At 38.1% G+C, this 22,326-nt stretch overlaps 3 protein-coding genes across 10 annotated transcripts in view; 1 reads left to right on the forward strand and 2 right to left on the reverse strand.

Moving 5' to 3' along the window:
• The window catches only part of LOC144660484 (neuronal acetylcholine receptor subunit alpha-6-like), a 68,561-nt gene that overhangs the window by 8,248 nt on the left and 37,987 nt on the right, over positions 1–22,326 (forward strand). Inside the window, exons 2-3 of one of the 2 annotated variants that reach the window (XM_078521130.1) lie at positions 10,694–10,771; positions 17,413–17,648. In XM_078521130.1, the coding sequence (XP_078377256.1) occupies positions 17,462–17,648 (187 nt within the window). In that variant the 5' untranslated portion in view covers positions 10,694–10,771; positions 17,413–17,461. Of the gene's footprint in view, positions 1–10,693; positions 10,772–12,526; positions 12,583–17,412; positions 17,649–22,326 lie in introns of those variants that run through there. The other variant, XM_078521139.1, reaches the window with a different exon arrangement.
• LOC144660565 (neuronal acetylcholine receptor subunit alpha-3-like) lies at positions 1,490–9,159 on the reverse strand. Its single transcript, XM_078521223.1, has 6 exons — positions 8,505–9,159; positions 6,956–7,098; positions 6,419–6,463; positions 6,020–6,129; positions 3,974–4,155; positions 1,490–3,132 (listed from the first exon to the last, which is right to left on the reverse strand). Exons 1-6 carry the CDS (start codon positions 8,599–8,601, stop codon positions 2,207–2,209), a joined length of 1,503 nt encoding a protein of 500 aa, XP_078377349.1. The 5' UTR covers positions 8,602–9,159; the 3' UTR covers positions 1,490–2,206.
• Positions 13,861–22,326, reverse strand: part of LOC144660599 (neuronal acetylcholine receptor subunit alpha-10-like) — a 36,510-nt gene continuing 28,044 nt past the window's right edge. For all 7 annotated transcript variants that reach the window (XM_078521297.1, XM_078521291.1, XM_078521267.1 and 4 more), the window contains exons 2-6: positions 22,156–22,265; positions 19,861–20,000; positions 18,033–18,077; positions 17,048–17,157; positions 13,861–16,571 (exon numbers count right to left, since the gene is read on the reverse strand). In XM_078521297.1, the coding sequence (XP_078377423.1) occupies positions 15,458–16,571; positions 17,048–17,157; positions 18,033–18,077; positions 19,861–20,000; positions 22,156–22,231 (1,485 nt within the window). In that variant the 5' untranslated portion in view covers positions 22,232–22,265 and the 3' untranslated portion in view covers positions 13,861–15,457. The remainder of the gene's footprint in view (positions 16,572–17,047; positions 17,158–18,032; positions 18,078–19,860; positions 20,001–22,155; positions 22,266–22,326) is intronic.

The raw sequence follows: 22,326 nt of genomic DNA on the forward strand, positions 1-22,326 counted from the left end.
CGACAACTAGAAATACAAAGCATAGCCCGTAATACCCCCTGTCCCCCTTATGAAAAGGACAAAACAATTTCAGACATGCAGAAATTTTAATCCCTTTTCACCTTTCACTTAGCTTCCCGGTTGCTTACAGCTCTTCCAAGAAGGCACAGAACTGCAATAAAATAAACAATAACTCTAACCTCTCGACTCTCGAAGCACTGATTTATTACTTCGAAAAAAAAAAACACATACACACAAATGTATTGTTAATTTGTTTACTCTATTTTTGTGCTGAACGTGTCACGTGTCAGTAGTTTACAAATGCGGCACACTTCGCCGATTTTACTAAATACTTATGTTAAAATGTTTTTTTGCTTAAAGGTTAAATGATTAGTCTTCTTGGTTCTGGTTGCATGGGCACAAAACTTCATAAAAAATCACGTTTTGTACTGGGGATGCGAGGATTAGTTCAATCAGTTTTCTCTAACAAATTACCTATAGATAAGCGTTTAAAGGTTTCGAGTCGAGGCCTTTGTACCTCCAGTGGACTTCGGTAAAAATCGCTTAATTTGTTTTATTAAGATTTAACAAGAATGAAGTCAATCTGATGTCGTCGTAAAAAAAAGCTCCACACGAAGTTGCTGCTCAAAGAATTATCCTTTTAATGGTCATTTTGCCCAAGGGCAAAAGTAAGAACATGAATTGACCTCATGTTGACTGAAGGTTTCACTGTGGGAGCAGATAGTGATTGATCTGTTGCTTGGTAGTAACTACCTTAATTAAAGCTTTTTCTTAATTTAGCGTTTCCGTGACAAATGACTTAAACAAATACGAGAATGAGCAAGGATTCCGCCGGGTATTTTGCCAATAATTCGACGGTACAGTTTAAAAATATTTATGCAATATATCAGCCAAGTAACCAAGCGATGAACGACATTCTTGTTGTCCGGAATAACACGTTCTAATCCTCTATTAAATAGTTCATTCCAGTCTTAAACAATTTATCGCAGCAGGTTCAATGAAACTCTTAAAAAAACAAAACGTTTAGCCTGATAAACCAGTCAAAATTTTCGAGGCTTTGAACTAACATTTCATCTGTAGGGAGTGCGTGAATACTCCAGTCATAATGATTGTTTAATGGCTCCCGGTATCGATGAATGGAACCCTCGGCTTAATTTCATTCACATGATTGAAGAGGAGAAAGGGGAGAGGTTGCCTAAATAGTTGCCTAGTCCTTGGAAAAGGCCGCACTTACTAGCCACTTGTCATGTAACCTGCGATCAGGCGTTCTTTTTCCTTTTTTCGAAAGCTAGAGGGAGGGCATGATCTCAGGTTACTTGTCTTGGCACAAAACGTAAGAAATCATTGCTGTTTTTCATTGCCGTAATTTATTACTTGCGTCTCTTTCATTTGCTAGATGTGGTTTTCTTCAGCTCCTTTTCGTCTTCTCTCATCTTTCCTTATATTTGGAAAATTGTGCCATAGAACATAATAATAACTCTCTTGGAAATTTTCTATACAAAGTTTTATTGTCAAACATGACTTGACTTGAAGCAAACAGAAAGAAGAAATGACTACGAAATATCAAATCAGAAGCGACAAGGATTTTTGATCTGTGTTTGATCTTACACTTTTACAAACTTATATCTTATATTTGGAAAAAAAAATAATCTGTTTCCATGCAGTTTCTCTGATACCGAAACTCTCTAAACTCGCACAGCCAAACTGACACTGCGCAGCTATGCAGAAGATAAACTCTTTGCTAGCCTTAAAGGTTGCTGTAACTGTTACAAAAAATCATTTAGTTTTATTTCCTGCAACTGTTGCAACTAAGTCACATCAACCGATTTTGTCGTTTGCGCAACAGGTGTTGTCAGGTATCTTGAGCAGGCAAATGTTGCCCGATTTGCACTGCAACGCGTTACGTGGTATCGGGTGTCGTTTGAGTTGTTTTTTTCAGTGAAGATGAAATAGCGTTTACCTGTACTATAACATGCAAAGTGCAATACTGAAAAATGCAAAATATAATTGCAAACCCCGTGCTCATGCGTGTTAAAGTTCAACCGATATTCAATTCTCCAGGGCTTGTGCGGTACGTCAACTACAAGGTTGCCTACTGGATATATATCGAGTTTTCATCAAGGGCTAGCACTTTTCTTTTGTAAAGCCTTTTACATCTATAAAAATCAGTCAAGAGGTAAATGCCCATGGAAAGAGTCTCCCATAGTTAGTTGGGGATCATAAAATAGAACGCCAGTGTGGATCCCACGATGGTAATCGCCGTGATCCAGAAGAACGCGATGTCCAGCACGGCGGCTGCCTGATGCCAGTCGTTGATCCTTTCTTCCGTTTCTTGCGTGTCTTTCAAATGAGATACTATAGCGCGCATACCGTAAACAATCTCTTCCATTCGCTCATCCGAGGGTGTCAGCGAAAGGTTAGATCCCATGACTGGAGTGCGGAAACACTTACTGTCGGTTTCTGCTTCTCCTTTCTTTAGGCTTGCGATCTTTGGCATGGAAACTATCAGATGATTCTGACTGCGGTGGATTTCGTACGGAAGTCCTTGCACTTTGCTCATGTAAAAATTCTTCTCCTTGTCGTCTTTTTTCAACTTGGCTCGTTCCTGGGAAGGCATGGCTAGCAGCATGGGGCCTAAGATATCAAAGATGAGCTTGCGGAACCAGGTCGGCATCTTCCGTTCTGGATCACGGTGATAAACTCTCAGAATAGAGCACGTGATGACAAGGGCCACCGTGACCTGCACCAGGACTGTGACCGAGTATTTGCCGATCAATGGAGTCACCTCCGAGGTCCGCGGCACGTTGTCAGTGAAAACCATCATAAACACTGTCAAACCCAGGAGGATGGTTATGACCAGGCCCATGCGCTCACCTGACTCCGGCGGCAGATAGAACGAGAAAAAGGTCAAGACAGCCAACACAATGCAAGGAATAATCAGGTTCATCGTGTAAAAGAGTGCTCTTCGCTTGACATGGATTGTATACGTGATGTCGATGAAGGGATGGAGGCAGCAACTGTACATTTCTTCATTGCGCTTCAGAGATGCCTCTAATAATTCCCACTCGCCACTGACCGTGTATTTGGATAAGTCTGCAGAGTCACGCTTTTTGGTGAGGTTTAGCTTGTTACCTGAAATGTAAGTGAAGAAAACAAGTTAACGAGGCAGTTGTGCTCTTGTGAAAGTTTTTATGACATTCTGATGCAAAGGTAGATATATATTCGTAGCTTGGCTAACTTTGAAAAGAATGATTATGATAGTGATAAATAATCTTGAAGCATTGACTGCCTGGAGCCTAAGTGGCCGCGCGAGCTCTATTGGTTTTTTTTTAGGGAACACCAACAACAAATACAGTCGAACGGATGTTTTCGGTGTTCCTTCACGGGCACCCCTTAGGGTTTTCTCCGACGCCGAGTTTGAAGACAAACATCTAATTCAAAAATAGCGCTGTCCCCGCTCCCCCTGCAGCCCTCCCCCCAACACCGCTTCCCAGCACCCACCAACCCAAATCCCATAAGCGCTCGCTCGGACACCCTTAGTCCCAGTATGTCACTTCACTGAGGAGCATTGTGACGCTAAGTTTAAAATCTCTGCTGCGAAACATTCGACGATAGGGGAAAGAAAATGAAATGAACTAACGCGTTGAGCAGCTTTGTTGCGGCTTTTCAAGGAGTTAAACTTAACGTTTGGCTATATTAATGTAAGTGAAGAAAACAACATGGTATCACACGGAATGAAAACAGCAGGTCAAGGAATGTCATAAAACCAAGGTGGTGGCCGATCGAGTGGAAATATTTACGTTAAGTTATTTTCTTTGAAAATCTGACCTTGTTAGTCAGACCCTAGGGTTTAATTTCTCCTAAACTCACCCTAGTACATGTATACTAATTGCAAACATAAACCAATGTCTTTTATTTATTTATTAAAATATAAATGGAAAACAACTTGCACCTGAAGATAACACATTCTCACCTGTGTAAGTCCAGGAACCGAATACAAGTGGACAGCTCTGCTCATCAAATGGAAAATAATTAATATTAATCTTGCAGATGCTGTGAATCTCTGTCGGAGCAAACCATTCTGTATACCCATTGTACTTCAGCACTGCCTTTGTGTCAAATTTATAGATTGCACCTGTTTCACCAAAGCCAATACTTGAAAACAAGAAAAAGATAAAATTTATTAGTGTCCCGTTTAAAATACCGCAGTTCACACATTGACATATTTAAATGTTCACACATTTAAATATGTCCATAATACCACAGTATTTACGTGATGTTATAGAAGTGATGTCTTCTGGCTTTGAGAAATATTATGTACTCGACAGAAAACGTTTTTCTGCAGTTTTCATTTCATTTCCTAAGTCTGAATTTGCAACCTAGGAACTAGACCTTTTATGAGCCGGGTAGACTCTTAGGATCAAACAATTTTTTTTTGGAAAACAAGTGTTTAACAAATAAGGGCCAGTTCACAGTATCTTTAACTTTAGTGTAATTATTTTACCATTTAAGGTGGCCCGCGGCTATTCCGGGAGGAGGTGCTATTTTTTAAATCGATTTATGGGGATGAAAACCGTAACCGATTTCTTTGATGTTTGGTAGTCGTAATAACAAATGTTTAAATTTTATAAATCTTTACCTTTTAAAGCCCAAAATATAAACATCGCGAGAAATAAGCATTGGAAAACCTTTTTTCGAAAATATGCGAATATTTTCAAAACGCGAAGATAGATTTTTTTCTAATTAAGGTCAATTACTTCAAGTAAGCCTAGGTTCATGTGAGCAAGTCATACGTGGTAGAAATTCTGCACAGTTACTGTTTATTTCATAATTTTTTTTGTATATTTCGCCAGCTATTGCAACAAGCTATATACTAAGATCACTTCTGTCATTGAGAGCCAATACCTCCTAAAAATTGTCTGAAACGAAAAAATTATAATGAAATGAGGCATAGTGTTTGGTGCATCGTTCGACGTTTTTTTCTTTTTTTTTATATCAAAAATCCAACATATAAGCAAACGCCCTCATCTAGTTTCGAGCGTGAAGTCTCGATAAAACTCGTCAAATTGCTGTCAAGAAGCTACCTCTCGTCCTTCAGTTTAAGCGCTTTGGAAACCCCTCAACTAACATAAATTATTCAAACAGCCGCACTCAGATTTTTAGCACCGGAAATGAACGCCCGTTTATTTCAAGGTGCTAAAAAATCTTGGGAATGCGGCAAGTTTGAATATTTACTGGAACACAAGGGTTTCCAAAGCGCTTCAAAATGGAAGACGGAGGTAGCCATCTTCACGTACTAAATTCGGCGAGTTGACTCCAGTCTACACACACGAAACTAGATAAGGACGTTTGTGTACAGCTGGATTTTGTCATACATAAAAATAAAAGAAAAAAAATCGGTATTTTTTTGTAGTTCGAAAAACAATGAATATTTTAAAAAATACACTTTACGCACCGTAAACATCTTTTTTTATTTGCTTATAACTTTTGCTAAAGTTTCCGATCTTTTCAGAATTTTCAGCATTTTTTAGCTGGTATTAAGCTTTCAAATAATCAATGCAATCAAAACATTACACAAGCGTTGTTGTAACAACTATCAAAAATACACAAGCATAATATTTTAAAGCTAAAATCTAACAGTCAACTGTGCAGCAATTTCTACCCAGCCGATTTCGTTGAAACTTGCTCACATGAATTCTTGGATAATTTGAAGGTATTGAAAGCAATAAGAAAAAAATCTATCTTCGCGTTTAGAAAATATTCGCGTTTTATTAAAAAATAGGTTAATTTAAAAGTGCTTATATTTCGTGTTCACTGTTGTTTTTTTTCCAAATTTTGCAGCTTTATTAAATTTAAACAATTGCTTTTTCGACTACCAAAAATCAGAGAAATCGGTTAAGGTTTCCATGCCCAAAATTCGATTTAAAAAATAGCACCTTCGCTCCCGGAATTAGCCGCGGGCCACCTTAAGGTTGTCGAGTTTAAATTTCATTTAGTAGGAGAGCATGTCTTAACTCACTTGTTGTAAAGAATGATGTCTGGTTTCCAAATCAATTTTGGGTCAATGTTGATGAATTCTATTCCTCCGTAATCTTTAGGATCCCATCTTAGGTATGGGTTGGTCCACATCTAAGAAAAAATAAACATATCAGTCAGAACAGTGGCTGTTTGTTTAATTTTACTATTAATTTTATTGTTTGGAAGAAGTGGCTGATTTGATTTTTTTTTTTTGCAAGAAGAATATGGGGTCAAAAATTTTCACATTGGTATTGTTTGGGAAATTTTTTTCCGGATATCGGATAAGGCTAGGCTTAAAAAGGTCAACTTCAATCTCGGACATTTATGTTATAAATCACTAGTCTTTTGGGTTATTCTTTTTCATTTCATTATACTTAACAAATATTTAAGAACACTGTACCTGTCTTAGCCACACTTTGCTTGATAGTATTTGGTTTTTGCTGTCCTGTTGAAAAAAGAAATTAATCTGGTAATGGATACAATTTAGTGGGAGAGCATGTCTTAACGTACAAGCCTCACTATTACAGAGTAGGTGTCAGTCGGTTTAGGTGGCAAAACAAAGAATAGAAAATTTCACATAATAAAATGTAGTTCTTCATTAAGTTTTTTTGTAGTCTCGTAATCGACCATTTTTTGGATCGTGCCGCAACGCTGTTAGCCTCTCAGTTTGGTGGCAGCATCGCGTGACCAATCAAAAGACGACTGTAAAGGAGAGTACGTTTTCTTAGCCGTTATACATTTGTCAGAATATCTTAGCTCAGATAGAAAAATATAAATACTGAAACACGGACTCGAAAGTAAGAGCCACCATAGTAATAAGTCTAATAAAGTTGAACTGGTCTCGTTTGTTCGTCTCTTTTCCGTCTGGATACATAAAATATTTATTGAAAAGAGCCACTTACCGGATATATGTATGAAAAAGAGCCCGTAATCTTACCAGATAAATAAGTTGACTATACGCCAAATCAAACATAACTTCAATGGCCTCTGATTTGTTTATTACTGGTAAGGCTTCCTTGCTGTAGCCAGTTTGGAATAAGTCATGAATCAACTTATGTTCGAAATCGTCTCTGTGATGACCTAGGTAAACAAAAAACAACAAAGCGAAACGAACCATGTTCAACAGCCATGACCAGTGCCAATTATTACTATTATTATAAAGAAAAGACTTGAAAAGGTATTACTTAATTAAAGGTTACAACGGATTTCTCGGGAGAACATGTGCCCGGGCCATTGGCTAAAGGAGTTTCTACAACTTTACAAAAGCCTAACTATGCCTGATGACCCCTATTATGACTAATTACAGTGCAAAGAATATAGGGAAAATACTCATCGTACAAACATGTACACAGAAGAAATGAATGAATTATTATAAAAGTCAAATAACAGGACAGTAGGTTCCTTATCGTCTCTCAGTTAAGAAAAGTTTTGAGGGCAAGGTAAGGGACTGGATAGTGCTGGTAAAAATAGGGCTGCAAGTAAAGTTTGCCTGGCGCCAAAAAATCACTTGGGTGTCAATGCAATTCAAAATTGTGACACGTATTTCAACAGTTTTTTGTCTCTTCTTCTAAAACACGATTTTCAATAGGTTTTTTTTTCGATTCCAAAACTTTCTCCGTTGAATGTGAAATGTACCGTACTTAGACATAGTGATGTCCAGGTGTTCATTAATCATTCAAAGACGTTATGGTAAACTTTTTTTTAGACAAAAAAAATAGTGAGGTGTCTATTCCGTATTGCGATGTCTGTTGGGACAATATTTTGTCAATTTAGCTCTTATCAGTTTTAGAGGTCAAATATCCTGCGATACGTGACAAACATCCAAACATCCCATGATACTCTAGGAGACCGGTTTAAACAGGTTATCCTAAATGATGGTAACACTTCTTCTGACTGCGCAAATTACGGTTCATCGAAGCTCGAAAAAAGTATAAAGCTGACTGACAAATATCTCGTAGGGCATTTTATTTAAGTGATGTACTATTGTTGTACATTAATTTTGTACTCCTCATTCGAATATGATATGCATACTTCAGCCACTTTTACAATATGTTGCGTGATCAAATAAAGATAATGCTTAAAATTAAATAAAGGTAATGTTTCTTATAACGTGGTAGAACCATACAAGCATCAAAAGGAGCTAACTAAGATATTGAGAGTTTTTGCGTTATACCTGCTAATAGTCGTAAAAGTAAAGAAGGTTGTCTTTTAGAAGCTCAGGAATTTGGAAATGATACCTGTGCAAATTGTTATGCGATGATTCAATGGCTGCGAAAGATCTGTTATTGAACTAAACAAAACTTTGGCACTAACTAAACATATATTAATTCAAATAAAGATATAACTTCGTTAAAATGAACAGAAGCAGACAATAATTCAAAAACAGCATCTACTAATGAATAGTCGTGAACGCAATGGCGAACGCAATTGAAACAGAGCAATAAAACTAAGCTACAAATGAACAATTGGTTTAATACTTGGCCTACCTTGTGATGTTACAACTCCAAAGAGTACGAGGAGTGTCCCGTAGACCACGTAAACTCGCCATGAGTCGCGAGTGTCCAGAACAAAACAACAGCCCATAGTATTATTGAAGATTCATTTGTCTCCAACCTTCATCCAATGCGTCTAAACTGGAGAGTGAAAGTTCACATTCTTTTGTAGGAAAATTTTATCTTGATCTTTAGTTGTGCCAAGCAGATGAGTTCTAGAACATTGCGTCAGCAGGAAGATATAATTTGGTTTGGTTTTCTTGCACAAAATAAAAGTTTTGTACGGAAAGTTAACTTAAACAACAGAAACATTCAGGTGAAGTCAGTGTACACAAGAAGATTTCTGGTCTGTATTATAAACAGTCCAGATAAGCTTGCCATCTCTATATATAGCATAGAAGTGACTGACTGAGCGATGACAGGCTGTTTCATTTGCAAGCTTTGTTTTAGCTTTACGAATAGAATAATTGCATTTGGCAAAACACATTTTTTATTCCATCGTTGTTAATTACTTTGGATTGCTGTAACTGATAACGCCCTTTCGTCCAACCTGGATCACAGCTGTGTAAACAGTTGAAAACGTTGTTTCGTGACAATTTGATTTACAAAATCGTGGCTTACTGATAACTTTTCCAAAATACTTGACATTACTGACACACGATCCCACAAGATTATAGCTTAAAATGAATATCGTGAGGTTATTCATTTCATTTCACTGGTACATTAGATAAGAGATTATGGCATGCCGGGATGGCATGTCGTGACTTCACTCACTGAATTGAAGTACATGTAGGGAACGTGTCAGTCTTAATAGGGACACGCCCCTTTAAGTAGCGACCACCCGGAAACAACATTATCGTCATTCCATCATTTTCCACCGAAAATTTAGTTTTGGTAGTGATCATCTCCGAAACTGAAGTAACAACCACTCTTAAAGTAGTTAACAAAAGCAAGACCACGTTATTTTAGGTGTTTTTGGCAATCTTCTAATCCCAGGACTAAAATCAGGCCAGGGTACCCTCGGCCTATTATGGAAACCTGGCATATGCTGGGGGCTATTAAACCTGCGAGAGACTAGTATCCCATCCAAGGGGAGTGGCTCTACTCCTATGAGCTCTTTCGATCAAAGTTAGTAAGCAATTTGTTAGTGCGTCCACTTGGAACAGCGATTAAAAGAGTTCACGTGTGATATTTAGCCGTCATTTCGTTTCTGTTCTGAGGACGTGGTATGCAGTGAATAAAAGGTTTTAGGAGTCTTTTTATACCAGTTAGACCAAACACCGTCAAAAACTCCTATAGAGGGTCATTTACGTGTACGTCGGCATTTCTTTTATTGTTGTTGTTGTTGCACTTTTTTTTCCTGGTTTGGCTCTTAGGTAAGAACTAGTGAGCACGTCTTATTTGAAAAGCTAGTCCAATTATGTTGCTGAATTAATGGGATTTTGTTTTGGTTGGCCACGTGATAAACAACACCCCTGTATACAACCCTTTTTAACACAGGAATATTGATTGGTCAGTATAAAACAAATTCCTTCAACGAGTACTGTAAGAAATGCGTGTATGGTTAGTTTTCATGTTACGTCATAAAATTCTGAAATCAAAATTCACTAGGCCTACTAAATTTTCGTTGTCATCAGACGTAAGATAAACTAAAAATATATCTTTTTGTAAATTTCCAGATCGATAGTGTCATTCGTTTTTTAAACAGAGCATTTTGAATATTTGAGTTCTCCGTCGTATGTGATATCAAGCTGAGTGCTATGACAAAGCTGTTTTTTTTTTTTTAAAAAAAAAAAAGGCCTTTCCTTTCCATGTTCAGCAGATTGAACATTTCAGATATAATAAGTGGTGTTTATGTGAACCTGTACTAACTCATGAGCCAAAGATTGCCGCTATTGTAAGCAGAATTGAGTTCCAGATGGTTTTTCTGACATCACGGCGGCCATATTTGTGTCCCTCGGAAGGACACAGTTATGGCATCTCCATACTAAGCTTTATGAATTTGCGTGGAAAGGTTCGGCAAATAACTCGCGAACGGTACACTGCAATTCGTAGCTTCTGTAGTTGAATGGTTTCGAATTTATTTTTTGATTGCGTGACAGTGAAAACCAGCAATACCAGTTAGGAGAATTTGCTTGCCGGCATTGCGTATAATGGCGACTTAATATTACTTTCCAAAATAGATAAAGGTCCTTCTGGTACCTCCTCGACACATGGCAGGGGAAAAAATACTCGTGACAACAGCCGCCCAACAAATATAGGTAAGTACCGCCAGTTACGGCGTTTGTCTTTCTTTAAGTGTTAGTACTAATTTTAAAGTAAATTTTGGGAAGTTAAGTAAAAAAAAAAATATAAAACAAACAGCGGTGATAAACATGAAAAATCCCATTTTGCATAACATTTTCGAACAAACAACCCTCAATTTGCGGCTAGGACCGAAACAATTTTATCGAATAAAATTGAGAAAAACTGACTTGCATTTCAAGAGTGGCGGGAAAAACAGTGAATTCGGGGAGCTGTAACTTCACCAGGATGGAAGGGTTGCCGGACGGATCAATGAAGGGATTTTTTTGAGGGAATTTTTTATTTATTTTGGCTGGGTGATATCCGCGGTCTTTTTCGAGAATTTAAGTTGAGGTGTCTAAGAAATGCCGGCTAATCTTACTGGATTTTGTATCTATATAAAACATATCAATGTATGTAGAGGAAAATATTTGTTAAGTGTAAAAATTTATTTCTCTGACAAAAATTACTGATAAATAAAAATTGCTCGAGAAGCAGCTTGTGGCGAAATTTCACCCGAAAAAAACTAGCAACAAGTCAGCTGAATAAATAAATACAAATCACTGACTTCTGAATGGTTACTAAAAGAAGTATTAACGCCTTAGTAAGCCCTCAAGGTTACATTTGAACCGCAAGTTAGATTGTAAGGATATTTTTAACATTTGCATTGCGCGAGCAAAATTAAAAAATCCAAACTCATCAAGAACAAACTGTTGAAGAACGCTCGCAAAGAAAGTGCTACAAATTCTTGAGAAACAAAAAAAGCGTTCTATTTTGCTGAAGTGCTACTAATAAACAATTGATCTCTTATTTATTTTAAGCATTCAAGAGAAGTCGAAAACATTGTTACCGAGAAAACAATGCGAGCAATGGGTTTGAATGAAGCGTCTGCTGTTGCAGACTAAACGACTGTTATAATTCTGGCGAGGGAGTTATATTTATGCCTAATGCTTTTTTGCAGGCTAAACGACTTATTAAATTCAAGCGAAGAAATTATGTTTAAATATGCCTTATGTTTTGCCACCGCAAGTCAATATGTCTGTGTAATACCATCGAGAACTGTACTTGACAACGATTCTCGTTTAGGGATTTGAGAAAATACTCACCGTTGAACTGCTCCGTTCGCGAACTGCATTCCCGCTATAAGCTTCCAACGTTTTCTGTTTTGTCATCTTTAGTTGTCTTCTTGGCGTACTTGTGCATTAGATTCCTCGGCTACCAAGGAACCGTGCACCTTAATTATAATAATATCATAATAAAATATTTATATAGCGCCAGTATCAGATCCTTAATGTTAAAAGGCGCTTAACTTGAATAAGAGTAAAGAATATTGGAACACTATTGAAAAATAAAAAATGGTAAAAAGTTATAAAGTTATAAGCTTAGACTGTTTAAAACCTTAGCCGTACCGGTGCTACTGTATGGATGTGAGACAGGAAGATGAACATGGGAGATGACCAAGAATAGATGTGTTTCACAACAAATGCCTCAGGAGGATCCAACTGGCAAGATCACGTTACCACTGGGGAGCTCCTGAGAAGGCAGAGACGAGGTTGCTAAGGAGGAGAAGGGCATACCTGCGACGACAGAGCAGCCGTACCAACATAGCCCTACATGGACACCTGAAGGAAAGGAGGAGAAGAAGGCCAAGACCACCGGGAAGAACAGCGAGAGAGAGAGGAACAGTGCGGGATGGCGTACATGGGGTGAGGCAAGAGCGCTGCAGCCAACAGAGAAAATTGGAGGCATCTGTGGAGGCCTTATGTGCCACGAGGCACAAAGAAGCTAGGTAACAGGTAAAAAGTTATAAAATATTTTTTTCTGAAAGGAACGTTTTTTGAGGTGTAAAGGAGGACAAAATGGGTCCCAGAACTGTTCCTCACCCCTTGTGGAACACCATATTGAAAAGCATGTTTCAAGCAATAACTGAACATCAACTCGCTATGACCGCCACCAATTGCCTATTATTGGCTGTTTTTATGCTAGAGACGATAATGTCGTCAGACGACTTTAACGTCTAAGACGTTAAAGGCGTCTGGTATAAAAACGGGACGCCTTTAGTAGACAGCTTTTCAGAAAAAAATAAAAAAAAGACTGGGTTCGACACTCGGAGGACACTGGACACGAAGACGTAAAGCCATCAGACGTTAAAGGCGTCTGTCTTATTTACTGTTTTCTACAGTTCACGACGTCCCGTTTTTATACTAGACGGCTTTAACGTCTGAGACGTTAAAGCTGTCCGATAAGAGCGTCGTTTAGACGCCTACGAAAAGACGTTAAAGCCATCAGACGTTAAAGGCGTCTGTCTCATTTACCGTTTTTATACTAGACGTTAATGTCGTCTCGAGACAGCTTTAACGTCTACGACAGCTTTAACGTCTCTAGCATAAAAACGGCCATTACGCTTTTATAGGAATCGCCTTCCCCGCGCGGATAAAAACGTCAGCAAACGGCCGAAATGACACTTTTACAGACTATATCGTTACACATGGCATCTAGAATGGAACAGTGAAAGTGAACGAAAGGCCGAGAAATGTCGGACGCTACGCGCGTGTGACAACAAGGAAAAGACTCTGCATGCACTGTTCGATGTTTGCATTCCTTAATCTTAGTGGTTGATTTAAAATTCTCGGGCCACTTTCTCATTCAATCAGAAAGAAAATCAAAACCAATTAAGGCTCGTTTAGACACGTTTTCGCGCGTATTTACTTCGAGTTTTAATTGTCTGTGTTCTTTCTGATTGGCCAGAGAAATAACTTTGGTGTTGGCTTTTCAACAGTTATTTGAAAACCGTCCTAAAAGGTAGCAATTATTTGGCCATAAAAGCAAATTTATCAAAGAAAGAAATGCGAGTAAAAAGATGTAGGTACGAGTTGGGTCTTTGGGATGAAAACTAGATCATGGAGTTAACTTAATTTTTCGATTAAACTACTTTTTGAATCAATACAAATGAACTAACCATAATTGACCACAATTACTGAACAATACTGGCTGTTTGACAACTAATTTTTATTAGAAATTTGACGTGTGGGGAAAGTCAAGTTGACTATGAACCATTAACAACAAATAAAGTCATCATCTAGAATGTGTGAAAAAAACACTTCGCTACAGTATAAAACAGACTTAACAGAAAAAAAACTATGAAACTGTCTAAATGCAATGTAAGATCTGCTACGCGCTATCACTCCTTTATCGTTCTAGTACTCAGTTGTTAAAGTTCATGATAAATCCGGTTACTTGACAACCGTTTAAGGCCCTGCTACCTTCTTTCACTTGTTTATAACTAATACATCTGACTTTTTACAAAATGGTTCAATAAAGCAATAGAAGCCTCGTTTCCATCGGTTTAAGATTCAACAAAACAAGAACTCTGAGCCGAGCACAAAAGGAATTTGTCCCACATCCCGTGTGTTTTATCGCGATGGTAAACCATAGAAATAAGTAGTCTACTGCTTACTAAAACGACTTAAAAAGAGGCTGACAACAGTTCCAGCCCTCAGCCCTTCAGCTCTCATACTTTGATAGGTCGTGTTAAATTTTCGAAAATTTAAAGCGGCTCTGAAACAGCCCGTATAAATTTAGCTACAAAATGTTTTATGTTAACATGCTGTTAACATGCTGATCCTTATTCAATAAAAAAAATGGGGGTCACTGAGCTAGTTTTTGAGTTATAAGCATCTAAAGCCAAAATAAAGGTTGTTTTTAACAGGTTATACCGTTGCTTTGATTACCAGTGACGTTAAGAAAATAACCACAATTTGTTTATCAGGGATTGGGCATTCGTGTGATACCATATTTGTAGCAGTAACTGATAAATATTTTTAGCACTGACCCTTTAAAGTATATGAGAGCTGGAAAATGCTGGAAACCGTTGTGAGCTTCCTGAAGTTCCCATGAAGTCTACTGGAACAGCGGGCAAAAGGAACTGACCAATTACATTGCGCGCAGCACCCACATTGTGTAGCTGTGAAGAAGTTGGTCGCTGACACGCAGCAACATAACGCGTTTTCTTTGAGACTAGCCTTTTTTTAACCTTTTTGGTTACTTAGATCATCTAACACCGATATTCGATGTAATACATCTCTGTTGTTATAAATTTAAATTCTAATAAGTTTTATACTCATTTTCGGAGAAAAACGTAATCTTTTCTTTCACTGTACATGTAACACTTGTGGAATAAACCTTAAAATCACGAAAGTACCACAAGTTACCACTGGTATAAAGTGGTTACATGAGTTCTTCGTCTACTGTATACGTGTGATGCGTCTTCAGTCTTTCCATTTTCTACTGACATCACACTTGTGAAAAATGTCATTTTTCCTCTGGAGCCTAATTTTTTCTTCTGGTACCCAGCCTTAGTGTAGGCTAGGATACCAAAGAAGGTGGAATACTGAACCTTCTGATTGTCACTCGGTCACTTACTATTTCTGTGATTGTTACTGGGTAAATACCCTCCCCGTCACCACTAAGACCTTGCGTCCCTTATTTAGTGGCTGCACGTTGCGCATATTTTTGTCTCTTTTGCCTCTCCTTAATAAATCCCTTTAGTTCATTTTCTTACTTATTAAAATAAAGGCTGCGCGAATCTTGTAGTTATCATAAGACTCGATAAAAACCAGTTTGTCTGGTTTACTGAGCATGTTCTTTGGCTATAAGCGCTTGGATCATGGAATCGTAAAGTAAAACATTGTGGTTGATATAACAAATGCCACGGCCAGGACCCAAAAGAAAAACGTGTCCAGCACTCTGGCCGCGAAGTGCCAGTCATTTTTGTTGAACTCGTTTGCTTTGATGTCTTTTAAGTGATCGATGATGGCGCGCAATCCATATGAGATGTCTTCAAGTTTGTCTAACGAAGGGCACTTCATAGTGTCCGACTGCCTAGAGATTCCTGAACTAATGTCAGTGATCTCGTCCCCAGGCCTCTCCATTTCCATTTTACAGGTGTTCTCTTTGGGGTAGCTGCCGAACAGCTTACTGACGTATACATAAGGTTTGCTGCGACGGTAATTGCTGTCCTTCGTTCGCTCGAGGTGCTGCTTACAGAGGTGCCTGTCTTGTTTCCCCGCGGGCACAGGATGCATCATGAGGACTGGAGCGAGTATCCGGTATGTGATGTAACGGTAAAACGCCGGCATGGGTTTGGCGGGATCTTTGTGGTAAATCCTCACCACAAAACACGTGATCAGCAGCGAGAAGGAAACCTCGCACATGACTGTAAACGCGTATTTCACAATCAGCGGAATGACTTCCGAAGTACGTGGGACGTTTTCTGTGTATACCAGCATGAACACGGTTAGACCCAAGAGAATTGTTATGACAAGGGAAATCCTCTCGCCAGACTCAGGCGGCAGGTTAAACGAGAAGACAGTTAGCACTGCTAGTACTACGCACGGCAAAATCAAATTGGTCAGGTAGAAGAGGACTTTGCGACGAACATGAATCGTGTACGTGACGTCGATATAGGGGTCTGGGCAGCAGCTATATTTGACGACGTTGCGCGCGGATGGTACAGCGACTAGTTCCCATTCACCGCTGACCGTGTACTTGGTCAGATCCGCGGTCGATGCTTTATTCGTGAGATTCAAATGGGTTCCGGTGTAGGTCCAGGAACCAAAGATGAGCGGACATTTTTGCTCATCAAATGGAAAGTGGGTGATGTCGATTTTACAGATGCTTTTGATCTCAGTTGGCGCGTACCAGGAGTGTTTTCCGTCGTGTTCAATGACGACTTTGGTGTCAAAGTTATATATTGCTCCAGTCTGGCCAATACCAATACTAGGAAAGAAACAGGCAAACCAATTTAAAAGACAATTTATAAAGCTTTGGATGCGATTCTATCATGCAAACTAGTCTAAAACTTGAAGAAGCGCAGGTTTAACTTAAGCCAGTTACCATTGCTGAAGAAATTTGCGATCTTTGACATTTTCAGGGGGATTCGACTAAATTGTTTGAGATGATAATAAGAGAAAACGCAAATGGAAAATTTGATGTCAAAAGAAGTGTGAACGGTCAAAAAATGCACAACAATAATTGCATTACCATTATATTGACGAAAAAATCGATTTCTGGTTGGCAAACAGAAATAAAGTCATCTTTTCAAACATATAAGAGCATACTGTATTTGCATTTCAGAGTTGTCTGGACATTTACACATTGATGTGGCAGATTGATCCAACTTTGAAGTTAATATCCTAGAGAATATAAAGATGAATACAGCAGGAGCTTAAAAGTTATAAGATTCCTCAACTTACTTGTTGTACAAGACAAGATCTGGTTTCCAGACCAACTTGGGATCCACGTTAATGACGTTTATACCATTGTAATTTTCAGGTTTCCATGACAGGAAAGGATTGCTCCATTTCTGAAATAGTGAGAAACAAAAGGTTTCTGTAATTCACTATATAGAGCATAACAGAAAGAACAGAAACTAAATTCACCATTTGGCGGTTTTGTAGTAAAAACGTTTTTTTAGATTTAATTGAGAACTCGCCTGTTGACAATTTGGCAGCAACACGAGTAAGGATTTCTTTTGAATGATAGAAATGATCAATTGGCGGGTTTTCAGTGTGACGTCATTTTACCATAATAACCAGAATCTTCTTTCTTTTTCTCGTAGTTGAACTAATAACAGTGGTGGAGCAAGCCTTTTGCTAATGTGACCAGGCATGCCCTTCGATGGACACATCAGGGAAAAAGGAACCGAGGAAGGCCGAAATGAACATGTAGAAACAACTGAGGCTGAAGCACAACAAACTGAACTTAGCTGGAATCAACTCAGAATGAGTTGCCAAGGACAGGGGATGACTGGGGATCTCTGGTGGTCGACCTTTGTTCCAGTGGAAACTCAAGGGTGTAAGTCAAGTGAATTTGTAGTGTAGGAAATGGTGTAACCTTGTAATTCTACTGGTCCCCTAGTGTAGCAGTTGCTACACACTTGTTTTGGGAGCTAAAAGGCATTGTTCTGGTTGGTTGTTCTATTGTTCTCTAGAAGACCTAGAAGGGTAGTGAGCCATTCATGTGAGAGTGCTACTAATAAGGGTGGTCATTAATCAAATCTCAGCCGAATTACAAGGGATAACATGACGGTTAGCTACGGTTACTAGTAAAGAAGTTCTGTAGCAAAGTCCAAAACGTCAAATTGCAAACGCTCTATTAGATCTACAGAAAAGAATGACTCACTGAAAATCAGCTTGTTTTTCGATAATCTTGTTTTAATCTTCGTATAATGTGTCTTACCTGGCGAATCCATATCTTGCTTGACAAAATTTGATCCTTGCCATCCTGTAAATTTTGATAACAAAACTCATTTGAAACGCGATTTAAAATTTTTTTCAAAAACCATACTTAACCATGTCAGCATGAAAATTTTCCTACTGGATCGGACATTTCTCGTATTCGCTGTTTTACTGTTCCCATAATACACCTTGTTACCCCCCCCCCCCCCTGTGCCCCGTGGGAAACAATGACGTACAATCATCACAATGCATGCAAAAATTGGGGGTAAACAAAATGAAAGGGATCGTGAAAAAAGCGAATACACTGACTTTCGAGAATTTATCATGCATCATGAAAATACTAATGATCAGAAACTGAATGTTTTGGTAATGTTTCTGCTGGAAGTTACACTGAATCACGCATCAATATATTTGATGGATGTTCTCTACAATCATATATTTCTAAAAGTTAGGCTTATTACTAGATATTCCTGTGATTTTGAGCTCCATTAAACATGGTTTACCTTGTTATCTCAGCTAATCTTTATCCATTTTTTTTTTCATTTTCTCATTTTCTAGAAGAAGTCAAATTTAACTTGCAGAATCATTTAGTAGTAAGATGAGCCTAAATGGATGCGCTCTTTCAACAAATAAGGCGTTTCTATCTCTGTAAAAGATCGTAACGTTCGCCCCAAAATATATCACTTTTCGGTCAGACGGTCTCATTTTTGGCCGGAACTGGCTCGCTGCCCCGTACATAACTGAACGAATTTATAAATTCTGTGAGACGAGTACTATGTGGGCGTTTTCTGCCAATACTCTGGTAACTATATTTGTATTCCTACGTCGCTTTGTGGTTACTCAACACAATAAATCAGTTACCGCTAAAGGTAGTCATGCCTGATAGCGTGTAAATAAAAATAATCGAAAATATTAAAGCAGAAAAAAAATTTGGGATAATTTATGTTCGAATTATCAGGGTACCCATAATCGAGTGATTTTCCAGGGCTGCTAATGGATTGCATATGCATAATTGTATACCAATCGCTCGACGTTTCTAGGTCTTTGCTAAGCTCCATCTTGATAAGTTGAGATTTGAGATTTGAGAGATATTGCTGCCATCGCGGTGACCATGTTTGTGAGTTATTTCGGATAACACGGTTGGAGGTATAAACATTATCAATCATTTGTCAACTACGAAGCACTTCTTTAAATTAACGAAAACAAAACGCCATCATCAACCGAAACAAAAAACACACTTGTTTTGTAACTTTGCTTTAAAGTTACTACATGTACCATGAGATGGCCAACGCTTCTCATATTTCATCAACTGTACACAGTACCAGTGACAAATGGATCTCTTTCGAGTCCATTTTCATTCCAACTTTTATGCGGTGTTTGTACAACTATCTAAAGTGCAACATGTTCGTTTTTGTTATTTGTGCACTTGTTGATAAATTTATCATCATGCTATCATTATCTTTGTAGTTATTTTCCACAATAAAACCGCTATGCATGGTATTTTCAAAATATAATTGTCATTGTTCTTTCAAAGTTTCAACTGTTCTAAAGCTTTGTTTTGGCATGTTATAAATGCAATCAAGATCACTTCAAAAATATTTATTGACAATCCCTTTTTCATGCTTTTAAAAACCACAGTTGGGGGCGAAGTATTCGTCAGTCGCCGACTTCAAGACCATTCTTTGATAACAATAAAAAACTGCTGTTTGTGTGTAATTATCAAAAATGCTTGTCCAACTGGTAAAAAGCCTATTTTGTTTGAGCACTTATTTTTTAAATTGCTGTTATTACAACTAGATGTGAAAACATAAATGTTTGAAATTTCTTACCAATTCGACTAGCTGACTAAAGGCCACGTCCAACTCAACATCCACTGCTTTGCTTTTGTTAAACACAGGGCGGGAGTCTTTGTTGTAGTCTTTGAAAAGGTCTCGCATCAGTAAGTGCTCGAAGTCGTTGGCATGGCTTCCTAGATATTTAAAAAATAATAAACGTTAATATGACGTTATACAATACAACTTAAGTCAGTAACAAGCCATAAGTTATGGAATCATAATGCCAGTTAAGAAGCAGCATGATTTAGACGTGATAACATCTTTTTTATTTTATTGATCTCTCCTGTTGTGCTTTTACGTAATCAAGTGGGTGGGTGATTTTTGATATCACGAAATGTTCACCCAGCCTTGAGATCACGAAATGTGTATCCACAAAAAATGATGTGATGTGAACTATTGGTACTTAAAAAAATTAGAGTAATTCTTATATACTAGTGCAAGCTAAAGTGGACAATTAGTTTCTTCGATAACCTTACAGGCAAACGTTTATAGACGTATCGTGAATGCTAATGTCAGTATTTTACGACCTCGTACTGCGTTGTTGTCCTTTGCATGAAAATTCACGCAGTTCAGTAAACAGTTGTTATTGTGAGTGCGTTCTTTAGCTAGGGATAATGTACACTAGACATACCAGCAAGAGAAACATGTGGTGCCGACATAAACATGTATACAACATTGACATTTATAACCTGCCATTAACGAGTTATACTAATCCAGTTACAATGACAAGGTTAATTGCTCCTCTTGAAGCCAAGTGCTCTTAAAATTTCTTAAAGCCGGCTACCAAATTCGTCCTTACGAATCTTACAAAACAAATACCAGTCTTTTATTTAACATATAAGTTCGTTAGACGCCAGAATAAACTTTGAATTCTACATGATAATGGCAAATTCTGAAGCTGACGATTTCTGAGTAATAATGAATGAATATTTGAAGAAATGAAATTGACAGATGTAATTGAAAGTTCGTAAACGGTTCATAAAAGGAACACGCTCTAGCGAAGGTAGCTTTTTCGCAGGTTGCAGAGAAGGATTTCGTGTCGTTTACCGCTGTTAACAAGAAGGAATTGTTAATAGAACTTGAATAGCAAGTTTGTTTAGTTTACATCTGGGCGTAGACCAGTTAAACAACCATGGGTCAAGAATTCGAAAAAGGTAGCCATGAAATATCCACCGCCATAACATGGTTCACTGAAATCACCACCTAAACGAAAAGAAGACGGATAGATGCCTAGTGGCTATGTTCCGGCTCCCACTCAAAATAGTTCAGAAAAGATGCTAGGTTTCTTTAATGAAGACTGAGTGGATGCTTAACAAGCCACCTGCACTTCATGAATCAACTGAATGAGAACATTATATGTCGTTTACTCCTTGCGGTGAATAATTATGGTTGTGAATTTCAAGTGTAGCCAAAAAAATATGGTAGTCTCGGAATATTGCTGGAATTTTTTTAGTACAGTGTGTATCCTCCGCATTCTCAGTGGAAACGTTCAAAATATAATTTCTAGTTGGTAGGTTTCACATTCCTCAAATATGTCTTGGTAAATCTCGAGAAGCCTCGAGATCATACCAAGACACATTTCCATTCTACGTTCACTATGACATAGTTCTTCTCCCAAGCCATACTTCGAACTAAGCTGTCGAACAAACAGGAAACGGAAAGGATCAAGAAAAAATTATTTTCTTAACTTCTTGCAGAAAATTTCATTTGACAATAACTAAACTCATGACTCACTGAGCCGGCGCATAATACAAAATTAAGTGTAAATACCACAAACTGAACCAGCGGTGTAAACAATCTCCAACAGGGACCTTTTAAAACATAATGGACACTAAGTAGAAGTCAAGCTATTCAGATATTTAAATAACATCTTTAAGGCTCTGCTGCTGTTCTTATCCCATTCACGCGAATGGCATGGCCCCTAACCGAAGAAATTTCACAGGTGTAACAGTTCCCCGGGTTCCACCGCAGTTATCGGGCAGACTTGCTTTGTTAGCTTGGTCACAGTTGTTGTTGACTTTCTCCTTTCCGTCGAATTCATGATTGAGATAACTTAGACTAGATAATCAGCTCGAAAATAAAATAAACTTTAATTGTTTTGATACATTATTCAGCACTGTCTCCGCATGAATCAGGATTCGTTTCAGTGTTTTAGTTGAGCGTTCAGTTATAACGGATTAAATGGAAAATATACGTAAACATGCGTAGAGCATAAACACAGGGACAATACAAACTGTCTATTCTCTGTAGTTTAGAGAAAGAAATGGCATAACAAAAAGATTTGTTTACCTTGAGCGAAACCACCCTTAAAGACCTGTAGGATGATCAGCACTCCCAAATAAACTCTTCTAAAGTCGATTTTCATCTTCCGGCCACGGTCAGTTTCCTTTCAGCGACGGCTGCAAAAAAGCGAGTTCAAAATTTATATACGAGGCTACGTCAGACACTATGTCATGCGTG

Source organism: Oculina patagonica, chromosome 1 (assembly GCF_052425735.1).
Source record: "Oculina patagonica isolate OP01 chromosome 1, crgOcupat, whole genome shotgun sequence".
NCBI lineage: Eukaryota > Metazoa > Cnidaria > Anthozoa > Scleractinia > Oculinidae > Oculina > Oculina patagonica.